Source organism: Podarcis tiliguerta, assembly GCF_965153285.1.
Source record: "Podarcis tiliguerta genome assembly, chromosome: 12".
NCBI lineage: Eukaryota > Metazoa > Chordata > Lepidosauria > Squamata > Lacertidae > Podarcis > Podarcis tiliguerta.
In genome coordinates, this window is record NC_139545.1 from 45813734 (window position 1) to 45826208 (window position 12475).

Sequence of the window (12475 nt, forward strand, 5' to 3'; positions counted from 1 at the left end):
GGAAAGAAGAGAACTGAAAGCTGAGGGTATCCAATAGGAACTCACTCCAGCTCCTGCCACTGTGAGGGTCAAAATGGCTTAGTGTGCTTGACTAAGACTGGAAAACACCAGGTTCAAATTCTTTTAGCTATTCCATTCAGTGGCTAGTTGCCAACTCAACAACAACCTACATCACGGGGTGGTTGTGAGGAGGGGAGTTGGGCTTCCTCAAGGAAAGGCAGTGCAGTCGTACCTTGGGAAGTCGAACGGAATCTGTTCCGGAAGTCCGTTCATTCAGAAACCAAATTGCAGCTTCTGATTGGCTGAAGGAAGCTCCTGCAGCCAATCGGAAGCCGCGGGAGCCCCGTTGGACGTTCGGGTTCCAAAGAACATTTGCAAACCAAACGCCAAAACATTCAACTGGCAAGGCATTCGGGGTCCAAGGTACGACTGTATATAAAATGTTTTAGATATAGTTCCACACTACATGTGAGAGGCCTTTCTCAACGGTGGCCCCACAACTCTGGAACTCTCACTACAGGTAATAAGTTTAAAATGACAACAACAACACTATTCAGCGGCCATGTTGCTGACTGGGGCAAGGCGCGGGTTGAGCATATTACACCAATCCTAACCCAACTGCATTGGCTACCAATTAGGTTCCGAGCCCAATTCAAAGTGCTGCTGTTGTGTTTTTTACCTCTTTAACAAGTCTTTGTGGGACGCAGGTGGCGCTGTGGGTAAAAGCCTCAGCGCCTAGGGCTTGCCGATCGAAAGGTCGGTGGTTCGAATCCCCGCGGCGGGGTGCGCTCCCGTTGTTCGGTCCCAGCGCCTGCCAACCTAGCAGTTCGAAAGCCCCCCCGGGTGCAAGTAGATAAATAGGGACCGCTTACCAGCGGGAAGGTAAAAGGCGTTCCGTGTGCTGCGCTGGCTCGCCAGATGCAGCTTGTCACGCTAGCCACGTGACCCGGAAGTGTCTGCGGACAGCGCTGGCCCCCGGCCTCTTAAGTGAGATGGGCGCACAACCCTAGAGTCGGACACGACTGGCCCGTACGGGCAGGGGTACCTTTACCTTTACCTTTAACAAGTCTTTGGCTGATTGACTCCCAGTGCCCTTTTAAAATGTGTTTGGGAGGAGGGAATATTGAGTTATTCTTGTTTTTATTATGTATTCTGTAATTTTATCTTATGAATGGCTCTGAGACCTGAGGGTATAGAGCATTATACATTCAATGCTACTACCAGGAATAATAATACAGTGGTACCTCAGGTTACAGACGCTTCAGGTTACAGACTCCGCTAACCCAGAAATAGTGCTTCAGGTTAAGAAATAGTGCTTCAGGATGAGAACAGAAATTGTGTTCCGGCGGTGCGGTGGCAGCGGCAGCGGGAGGCCCCATTAGCTAAAGTGGTGCTTCAGGTTAAGAACAGTTTCAGGTTAAGAACGGACCTCTGAAACGAATTAAGTACTTAACCCGAGGTACCACTGTACTACAACAACTCTTGGTTCTGTAATAAGTTTGCAAAATGACCAGGCTAATCTTGAGCCCAGACTCCTCCACCGACGGTGAAAATGGAATAAACATGAATGTGAATTAAGGCTGTGCTAATAGTGTGGATTATGGGTGGTGCAATGCGTTCCGAGAGGCCAAGCGTAGTAACATTAAGAGGGAAAACCACAAAGCGTTTGTTGCCTTTTCAAATACATTTATTAACCAATGTTAACACATTTAATGACTCTATATATTGCTAGTCAGAGCAGCTTACAAAATGCCAGAATGCAGCATAGAACTGGACAGCCACAATGAGTAAATTACAATGTGCATAGTGGCTAAGCTCAACACTTTAATATAGCTTTATGATTTGCAGGGGGGGAAATATTTTTATTTCAAATCAAGATTCCTAAAACAATTATATTTCCCCCCCTAAAACTTATACAAAAACCAGGCCACAATTTTTTTTGTTCTTTTTCTGATTTTTTTTTATATAAAAAAGGAAACACAGTTTTCACACTGTAGTAACTTGAAAATGTGCAACCGTGTCAACAGAGACAAAAAAAGGAGGAAAAGAAAACCCCAAAAAGAACACGAATCGTACTTTCATGCAGCTATCAGTTAAATATTACATATCTTGGAATGATTTTACACCAAAAGAAAAAAAAAGAGAGAGGGGAAAAAAGAAGAGTTTTCACACAAAAACTTGCTTTTTATAGGGCTGGACCGAAGTTTATTTTGTGGTGTTTTTTTTCCCCATGGAAAAATCGTAAAATAATCAAAGGGCGCTTCTGAGTTGAACTCAAAATAGTGGTGAAACTTCCTTTATAGTTGCAACGCAAGCTCATTTTCTAAAGGATGGGAGGTCACTAAGATAAAGCTGGTACAGGTGCCCACACAAACCTATAGCAACCTTTTCTAATGGCAGAGGCCCTGATGCTTATAAGGTGTTCCTGGACCTCCACAATTTCCCCATTCATCTGGGCGAAGGAATCAGACTGACAAGAACTCCTCCTCCTCTGCATATATGAATGAGGCAATTTTTGCCTGTAAAAGATCGTACATGCATACTATTTGCATGTGCAAATATCTCTGAATCAGGGGGGAAATACGCCCATCTTACTACCATACCTGATTTCAGTGGTGGTAACAGCAACTTGGAAATTATCTGGTAGTATCTATTCCTGTCACCGCTGTATCTCTTATGATTTTCAGTTGCAGTGAAGATCACAGAAGGCTTTGCATGAGCTTCATCTACCTACTGGCCCTGACAACACCCAGAGAAAACTAAGAGAGCTTTTTCCTCCCGTTTCTTCCATTGCCATTGTGTTACCGCTTTCAATAAATATCCAAGAGCTAAATAAATATTTACAAATTATTTTTCTACCTTGAAGGGGGGAAAAAAAGAAGTTTAATGGGCATTAGTCAAGTCTAAGACCACCTTTTTGAAAGAACCCCTAAAACGGTGAGAAGCTTTGAAAAAAAGTTGGTTAAATAAACTTTACACCTATTATTAAAAATTGTCTCTGAACATGGATGCAATTTATATATATATATATGTATATATATGTGTGTATATATATATACCTATACATAAAACAAAACAAAAAGGAAGGAGGGAAATCAGTTTTCAACTATCGATCCATTCCTATTGGTAACGCTTCTTAATCCAGACATTCCGCAAAAGACAAACTTTTTACAAATCACAGCATCTTTTAATACAGGAAAAGTAACATGCATTATTCTTCATTCTAAGTATAGAGATGGCGATAACCAATTATTACAGACATAACTGCTTCTGTGAAACTTAAGTGCTTCCCCCATCCCCCGTCTTTAATTAATTTACTGTTGAGTTAGTAATTGTAGATTAACGGGCAGTCAAATAACATTCCATATGGTGGGGAACTGTGCAGAATGGGGGATTGTAAGGGGACAAATTATTAAGCCAGTTTTCTACTTATGCTTCATCCTTTTAGCTCCATATGTGACTAACGATGCAAAATTGGGTGTCTTTCCCCCCAAATCTTTTCTTTTTTGGCTTCCTTTTTACAAGCATTCATGTTGGAAGGAGGATGAAATGTGCAAAAATTTAAAATTTAAATATTATTATTTTTCTAAGATCCAGCTCAGCAAAAAGGCTACCCTAGTCCCCTGTGATTTTTTTTTTAAGCAATAAGATCAAAGCTAATATTTTTTTTGTTATAAAAGCTATATATTGAAAAAAAAAAATAATAATAGTGAAACAAAACACAACTGGGGGGAAATCGTTTTAAGAAAAAATATGCAGGACTAGTACCTGCTGTGTCAACCCTGTTCCCAAAATTCAGTCATATACCCACTGGCACAAACCAACAGATAATGCCTTTAAACAGTAAATTAAGCTGAACAAAACCAGCTCGTGTGATTAACAGGTAAATGTTACATCAAGGTAGTATGCTTTTTCTTTCTTTCTAAGCAGTTTTAAATGTCTTACATTCAGATCTCTTTAAAATGTTCCTGTCATTATATTTCTTCGTCTCTACGAAACCTAAAAACTTCGCTTTCATTTTTATTTTTTTTAAATTTGCTGAAAACCCAACAAATTGTCTAGGTTAACAATTACAAAGAAAAGAAAAGAAAAAAGTAGAAGAAGCAGTGTGCTCCAAGGCTGGGATTCAAATTGCCTTACTGACAAAAGGAAAAAGGGGGGGAGGGAGGAAAAGAGGGGATTTTTGAGAGGAGCGTTAAAACACAAGACTGAAAATTTTAACTGTGCAAAAAGTTCTTTATGAAAAAAGTGTTTTAAAGGCTGGTAGGGGGAAGAAAAAAAAAGAGAGGGGGAAAGTAGAAGAGGGGGAACGAATTCTAATCAACAATTCCGACCCCTTGGGAAACAAACTTTAGAAATGAAACGAAACCCAAAAAAACCTGCTGTGTCAGAGGATAGCACTGCACTGGGGCGATTCCTTCGCGGAGAAAGGGGGCTCTCATCTTTTCCTGCGGCAGGTGCGTTTGTGCTCAGCATGCCAATGTTCCTGCTGACACTTGATGGAGCAATAGGAAGTGTTCCAGCAGCAGTGATACATGGCCTCCTCTTCACAGTTGTAGCACTGAGGGGGAGAAAGGAAAATAGCAAAAACAGTCAAGTGAAATTTAGGCAAGCGGCTTCTCCTTGGTGCCTATTGCTCATCTGGCAGCTGCTTGTCAGTCCAGGACCTGCCTCCCCCCCAAAAAAAACAACAACAACAACAACAACTGCTGATGCTATTTGGTTTCTGGAAAAAAATGCAAGTTTGAAACCGGCCCACCAGTTCCATCTGGTGGCACTGGGTTCGGATCCAGATTTAGGGCTGACTCACAATGCATCCCTTGGTGACTTGCAAATCAATCAGTGAACTGGCACCTCTGAAAGCAGTTTTGTTTTGTTTTGTTCAAGGTGGGATAGAGGGTTTGTTCTGTGTTGTTCACACTTGCAAACCACCAAGTAACAGACATGCATGACAATGCTGATGGCCTTTGATCGTTCATAGATTGAGGGCAGACCTAAACTAATATAATCTAACGTGGCAGAGGATGACTTTTAACAGGCATCAGACAGTGGACTGGGTTTCTACATTTCATGACTGCTCCCCATCTTAGTATTTTCAATTTAGACATTTTTATCCCGCCTTTCCACCCATGCGGTACTCCACGGCGGCTAACAACAAATGACACACCCAAACAATTTTTTCTTTAAAAGGGATCGTTGCCAACAAAAGAATAAAAACAGCAAAAAGCAGCCGAACAGCATCAAAAGAAAGCATCCTCCACAACAAAGAAGCAAGGATAGCAGCAGCCAAGCAGGTCAAGCGGTGTCAAGATGCGGAATAGCAGAAGCTTAGACAGGTAGCTGAAAATAGGCAGGGAATGGGGCAAGCAAGCCCCCCATGGAACAAAGGCCCAAGCGCCAGAAAAGCCATGCACCACCTGCCCAGGTTTCAGCTGTAGGTCTAAGCAAGGGGACTGTTTACTATGGAGGAGGGGGCTCTGGGACCCTGCAGGTGTCACTGGGCTCCTACTCCCATCAGCCCCAGCCAGCAAGGCCAGGGATGACCCCCAGGTCCATAGCAGCCATCCTGCTCTGCAACAGAATGATGCTCCAGGAGAGCAGGCGGCCAGAATAGAGCTGCCTTGGCCTCTGGCGACTGAACTGCTGCAGCTCTGTTTTGGTTGGACTCTTACTCTTCCTGTCGCTGTAGCTGCAGATATTCTACCATTAGGATTTGCCAATCTTCTGTGTTGGGTATTGTTGTGTTTTTCCAATTCCTTGCTACTAAAATTCTGGCCGCCGTTATTCCATACGTGAACAATGTTCTTTTCGATTTCCCTATTTCTTTTGGCAAAATGCTTAATAAAATTGATCCCTGTATTGTATGAATAAAAGTTCGTAGGGAGGTAAATTATATAAGATATATAAAATATATAAGAAATTATATAAGAAATATGTAACCGTGCGGTATAAAGTAATGGACAGATAAAGTACAGTGAGATTAACTGGAAGTCAGTTTTAAATTTCTTCTCTATAAGTTTTATAATTGTGTTCAGTATCAGGAGTATATATGATGATAATTCTATTAATCTTCTTGTATCTTATAGTGTGGTGGTTTGTTTGATTTTTCTGTTATTTGTTTGATTGATTGTTTACTTGTTTGTACGTCTGTTTTCTCATAAATGTATTTATTTTAAATTAATAAAGATATATTTAAAAAAGAAAAAAAATGAACTGGTGCAGCTCACCAGGGCCACCTGTCACCACCTCCCTCCTCCTCACAGAAGAAGATCTAAGGACAGAGGGGTTGGGAGGCTTGCTGAGGTCTCAAGGGGGTGCAACTGGTGATGTATGTAGGGGGCACCAGAGGCTTGGGTGGCATTTGCACTCCGTTGCACCTCCGGCGTCAGGGGCACAAAGGAAAAGCAGGGGAGGGTTGCAAAGGGCTGAAAATGCCAGGCTTTGCAACCCTTCCTGTGTGTCGTGATAATTGCGCAAAGCGTGACAATGCTTAACAAAGGGAACAATCTCTTTCAACCATGGCACGTGTGCAGGGAGGAAAAGGAAGTGCTGCATCACGGAAAAAGGGGGAGCAAACGATGACTCCTGCAGAGATGATGGAGAAAAGAAAAGGCCCTTCCATGCTCCCCATTGCTACTGTGGAAATAAGGCCACAAAACAGGCCACCGTCTGTCCGTCCGTCCGCCCGCCCTGATGATGACGCTGCCTGCATGCAATAGTTAGTGATTTGTAGCCAGCGCTGCTTACCCACTGCTTCTTCTTGGTCTGGGAAATCAGTTGCTTGTGCTGGCTGGCTAGCTTCTTAACCTCTTCTAAAAACTCCTCTTTGCACTTCTCCTTCACCTGCTTCGTCTTCCTGTCGCACTCTGTCTGCATGTTTGCAACAGCTTTGTTCACAGCCTGCCTTTTTTCCTCCTCCATATCTGTACGCAGCTGGGCGGGGGGCAAAGAAGCAGGTGAGCAGGTGAATGGACATAGCAGTTTTCACAAACACCCCACCACACACCACACACAACCCCCCCCCCCCGACTTGCAACAGGTAACACTCCACATTGCCAGCTGCTTTCCAACATGGAATTGACCCCACATCACCCCTTCTGATTCACACTGTGCCCACTTTCCTCTAGATGAGCTAGCACTATTCTTGGCAGTTCTCCTCGGCTGCCGTTTGGAGTCGCAGGCATCGGCCTGGGCGCTGGAGCAAAGCTGCCAAGTGGCTTGTAGGGATCAAGTGTGTTGGATCTGCCTCAACAAAAAAAACCCTTGGGATTTCGCCAGGCTGGGGCAAAAGGCACAGAGCAGCTGCACCAACTGATCTGCGCAGCCCGAAATCCAGGCAAGTGCCACAGCTGTGTTTTTGGCACGTGTAATGCATCACGGCTGATGCTGCCGCATTGCTCCAGTTTAGAAGATGTATATGTTCTGTCTCAGGCTGCAACACCCATGGCACAACCAGGTGCAGACGCAATCTCATTAAAAGCAAAGGAAAACACTCCTCTTTGAAATCTTTGTTGATTGAGAAGCCAGCTGTAACATCATGTAATGTCTTGCACAGGATTTTTTTTAAATAACAAACTGCTTTGAGGATTAGAATTAATCAACATCCTCAACAAAGATTGTTCTCTTCCTGACGTCCCTGCTTCTGTTCCTTTTAAATCCCAGGCTACTCCTTCGTATGGGTGTTTGCCCGACTTTATGGGTTCTAATGCAGCAGAGGTGGGGAACCCCCGATCTTCCTCTTCCCATTCCCATGGGCCAACTTTGGCAAGTGGGTGGGGAAGACCCACCTGTCAAAGGGGCCTGATTTGGCTTTCCCTCGGGGAAGGCGCTGGCAAAGCAGCACCAGCAGGACTCGACCGTCGGTTCACCAGCTGATGAGAAGCTTCTACCTTGCTGCCTGCAATGGGTCTTGCTTCAGCAGCACAGAACACACTGAAGCAGCCCCCAGCAGGATCAAACCCTGCCCTGCTACTAGTCAGTTGATGCTACCCCAGGGACATCAGCTGGTGGACAGGTGGGTCTGGTTTGGAGGAAAATGGTTTTGTTGGCCAACCTGGAATCCCTGGAAGGCCAAGAGTAGCTTGCAAGCTGGCGTTTCCTCACCCCTGGACTAGTACAGTAACAAAAATAATTTATATAGTGATTCTCTTCCACCTTAGCATGCCTTACAAAAGCCATACAAGGCAAGGCATTTCTCACTGGTGTGCCATGTTTCTACCACGCAGCCAACGTGGTGCCCTTCAGATGTTGCTGGACTCCAATTCCAATCACCCTTGATAGCTGGCCATGCTGGTTGGGCTGATGGGAACTGTAGTCCCAAAAACACCGGGAAGGCACCCCGCTGGCCTTAAGTCACATTGGGAGCAACACGTGTGGCTGAAGCAACATTTAAACCAGCTCACATTCTACACACCAATGTCCCCCCCTACAGGTGGTGGTCCTGTACTGCTCCCACAGGGCTTGAGGCCAGGGACGCTTCCCCAACAGCCTTTGCTTTTAGAAGAGTTTACCTGGGAAGGGATCAACCGGGGTTATCACCCCTATGTGGAACAATAAGTACACTCTGAAGGAAGGGGGAAACTGAGACACGGTGGTGTGAAATTTGAGGATGGTATACAATATTAACTCCTTCCCTGGGGTCAGAATTACCTTCTCAAGAGCTTCTCGCACCACCCTCTCCGTCTCCCTCTTATGATCAGCCTTGAACCTTTCTTTGAAGTCGCTGAAGATTTTGGTGTATTTGTCATGGCACATGTTTTGACATACTCCGTCGTTATTGGTCTGGGTGCTCCGATGCAGCATTTTTGGAGAAGAGGCACTTAACTTCTTTGTCTGGGTTGACACAGAAACTTTTTCAATGGGCTGAGGCATTGTGGGGATTTCCTGGCTCGAACTAACTGCTTCCGTCTCAGGCTCCGGCTCCTGGGGGAAACCAACAAAACGACTCCTCTTAATCACCAGTGGAGACGTAATCATCTGGGTTTCAGATATACAGAGTGGGAAGACATTGAAGCAATGTGCAAATCAGGTCCAAACACACCTGAAGGCAAAAGGAGCAATGCTATATAGTATTACAGCACTACAACAAGAACACAGGTGACCATGCCAGTGCTGCAAAACTACCTAATAAGGAGGGGGAGAAAACACATCTAGCATAGAAATGGATTAACTTGCCAGCTTCTCCTTGAAATCTTTCAGTCCCAGCTGATCATTACAAGAATTCTGTAACTAAGAAACAGAGACTTTGGTTTTTTCCCCTCTTCCCTTCTCAGTGCTCTTTCCTTCTGTGTTGTGTCTTTTAGATTGTAAGCCTGAGGGCAGGGACTGTATGATTAGTAGACCCCTTAGTAACCCCCTCTGAGCCTTGTTTGGTTGAAGAATGAGGTGAAAATGAATGAATGAATGAATGAATGAGTATTACTACACACACAGAATAAGGGCTGCAGGTTTACAGAACCAGAGACTAGGTGTCTCTTGACTTTGGCTCTACAGGTTGGGGCAGATGTAACACTGGCCATGAGATAGGAAGCAGGCTGCAGGTTAGTGTACACACTTTCCCTCCCTTCCCAAACTCTGCTTAAGGCGGGAGCCCTGGTTATGTACAATGAAAGTTGGCACAGATGCAATGCTAAACCATGGTTAAGGCAAACAAGGGAAGCAAGGAGGAATTTGCACGGAAGAAGGCAAGAGAGAGTGCTCTCCATCTCCTAACTGCGGTTAAGAGATTGGCAGTGTTACATCTGCCCCAGGCCACGGGACTTGACGTTGTGGAATTTTGAGCTTTCCAGTCACTTAAGTGACAGAACAAGCGGGTGTCACTTTTAGCAATCAATCCTTAATGAAATGAGAGCACAATTTATTTACATAGAACTGCATTTAAAAGATCCAGATTGGAGAACTTGGTCCAAATAGGTAAGACAGCTTCAAGCAGTAATTTGGAACAGTAATGCACTCTTTTAAAAAAATGGCAATCACTCTTCTGACATTCACACAGTCAATAGTAATGGAGTATAAACTGAATTTGTGAATGATAAGAAAGAAAGGATGCCTCTCGGAATTTTTTTTTCCTGCCTTATGCATAGGTGCATGTACCAAATTTGCTGTTTCTTACTTCCTTTTTGGGTTCCACGCTTTGATTACGTCTTCCTTTCTTTGCCCTTGGTTCCTGAGTAACCTTTAGCTGGAGATATTGTTGAAAAAACAATATAGTATTAATTCAAATGCCATAAAACACTAATTCAGAATTGCTGATAAGTAATGAGTATTTTACTTTTATTTCTCTCTAAAAAAAAAAAGTTGACTAACTATATATAAAAACACAACCTACAAAATAAACGGTTCATTAATACCAATTAATTTATTTCTATATGCTGAACTACGTAAAGCAAGCTAAAAGAATATCAAGCCTTTGAAAAGCCCCCAAGAAGGATACAGTGCTAACCAAGCAAGCGTGTTTGAACAGCAAGGATGTAACTAGATCTCATGGTGACATTGCCTCAGTTATTAAGCTATCATATGGCCATAAACTTTAAGAGCAGGGTTTCCCAAACTTGGGTTTCCAGCTGTTTTTGGACTACAACTCCCATCATCCCTACCTAGCAGGACCAGTGGTCAGGGATGATGGGAACTGTAGTCCAAAAACAGCTGGAAACCCAAGTTTGGGAAGCCTTTTTTTAGAGCATCTGGGAAAGCCCATCTTCAAAGCAACTTGGAGTTTCCTTCCAAGAGCACAGATTGGAGGCACACTGAAATTTGGTTACATAATAAAATCAGGATAAATGAGGGAGAGATTCAGAGCAGAGTAGGTATTAACTTCATCCATGCTAGGCCACAAAGAGTACAAAACCTGAAACCAAATCAAACCAAATAAAATCTCAAACTTCATCTGAATCCAACAAGAAACAGACTACTAAATAAACTGTAAATCCGTAAGAATATGGCATATTTGCGGTGGGGGGGGGGGCATAAAATATGTTTTGTGACTTTGCTTTCACTGACAATCATTTAGCTTTTAAACAGTGCGGGAACCACTGCCCCAGAACCTCAATTAAGAGGCTGGAATCCACAAACTGACAGCCGTGCCAACATTCAGAGATTATTGATCAAAACTGCAATGCAGATTAGGAATACGTGCAGCCATTCACCTTTGTTTTGAATGAACTGCCCTACAGATAACAAACAACTCATGCTTATATCCCTCTGGGTAACATGTCCTTGCAGAGGAATTAAAAAATCCAACCCTGCTGTTGACACAGAGGCAGCTGCTGTTAGTGCCACGACTGCAGCAGCATTAAATTGCACGGGCGCAACAAATGAAATGGTTGCAGCTGTCCAATAGGTAGAAGGATCACATTTAAGTTTCCCAAGTTCATGACTGAGTGGGGCTGGGGGGGAATCAGCACTGCATAAACAGGCTCATAAATACAAAACAAAGGGGAACAGAATTTCGTTAATACAGCCATCAATGCATGTTTTACACACCATTAGCAGGACATGTTCACAGGACTGACATGCAACCAAATAACGTCTATCATGCAAAAACAGGAAACCAGATCATATCAGCTTTCGGCTCATCTGGCACAGTATTGTCTACACAGACTTGCGGTGGCTCTTCAGGGTTTCAGACAGGAGACATTTCCAGGCCTTAGGTGGCGTAATGGGTTAGTGCATCTGGCTGTTAACCAGAAGGTTGGTGGTTCAAGCCTATCCAGGGACGGCTGTAGGCAGAATTCCTGCACTGCAAGGGGTTGGACTATGAATACACTCAGGGTCCCTTCCAACAATTCTATGATTCTAATGGGAAATTCCAGGGAGTGAACCTGGAACCTACTAACTGCAGAGCAATCTTCTACCACTGAACGACAGCCACCTTGCTTCTGGTTTCTAGTCTGCAGCGGAAACCTGAAAGCCTGTGCACGCCTATCTTTTCATTCCTTGCTCAAAAACATTCTTGGAGAACCAGGATGCCAGGAACAAACTTTATAGATTATCATTCTTAGTACGAAGTACAGAGTGTTTCCGAGGAATAACAGCAGGTGGAGAATTTGTCTTACTTACTCAAAGCAGGAAAACGCTCGGTGAGAAAGCAGACTCAAAAGAACAGCCTAACTTTGTGCACGATTCCACGGAAAGTCAGCCTTTACCTGCAAGGCTGATTTTCCAGGAGGCCTCACCTGCTCATTGCTGGTGGAAGAGATGCTGGATTCGGCCTCCTCCTCCCCTTTATCCTCGTTCTTTGATTTCCAGAACCTGCCGTCTCGAAGGAAGCGCTGGTGTAGTTCCAGCTCATCGCACGCTTTTTTCCAGCCCATGCTACGTTTTACATGCAGCCGATGTATATTAACTGTGATCTCTTGAATATTTTCTGAAGGAATCCAGGCCCTGGACAATGTAAATTAAAAGACATTCTTAAGAAAGCTCAGCTGCATCTTTGATTTATGCACACCTCTTGAAACTAGCTAGGGCACAGTTCCTA

The 12475-nt window shown here is 43.8% G+C and overlaps 1 protein-coding gene across 28 annotated transcripts in view; it reads right to left on the bottom strand.

Annotated features, from left to right (window-relative positions):
* Positions 1-1665: 1665 nt before the first annotated feature.
* ZMYND11 (zinc finger MYND-type containing 11) overlaps positions 1666-12475 on the bottom strand; it is a 101333-nt gene continuing 90523 nt past the window's right edge. For 12 of the 28 annotated variants that reach the window (XM_083406406.1, XM_083406420.1, XM_083406402.1 and 9 more), the window contains 5 exons: positions 12174-12381; positions 10112-10180; positions 8650-8922; positions 6748-6933; positions 1666-4561 (listed from right to left, as the gene is read on the bottom strand). In XM_083406406.1, the coding sequence (XP_083262532.1) occupies positions 4439-4561; positions 6748-6933; positions 8650-8922; positions 10112-10180; positions 12174-12381 (859 nt within the window). In that variant the 3' untranslated portion in view covers positions 1666-4438. Of the gene's footprint in view, positions 4562-6747; positions 6934-8649; positions 8923-9174; positions 9229-10111; positions 10181-12173; positions 12382-12475 lie in introns of all 28 variants that reach the window. The other 16 variants (XM_083406409.1, XM_083406396.1, XM_083406393.1 and 13 more) reach the window with 2 other exon arrangements.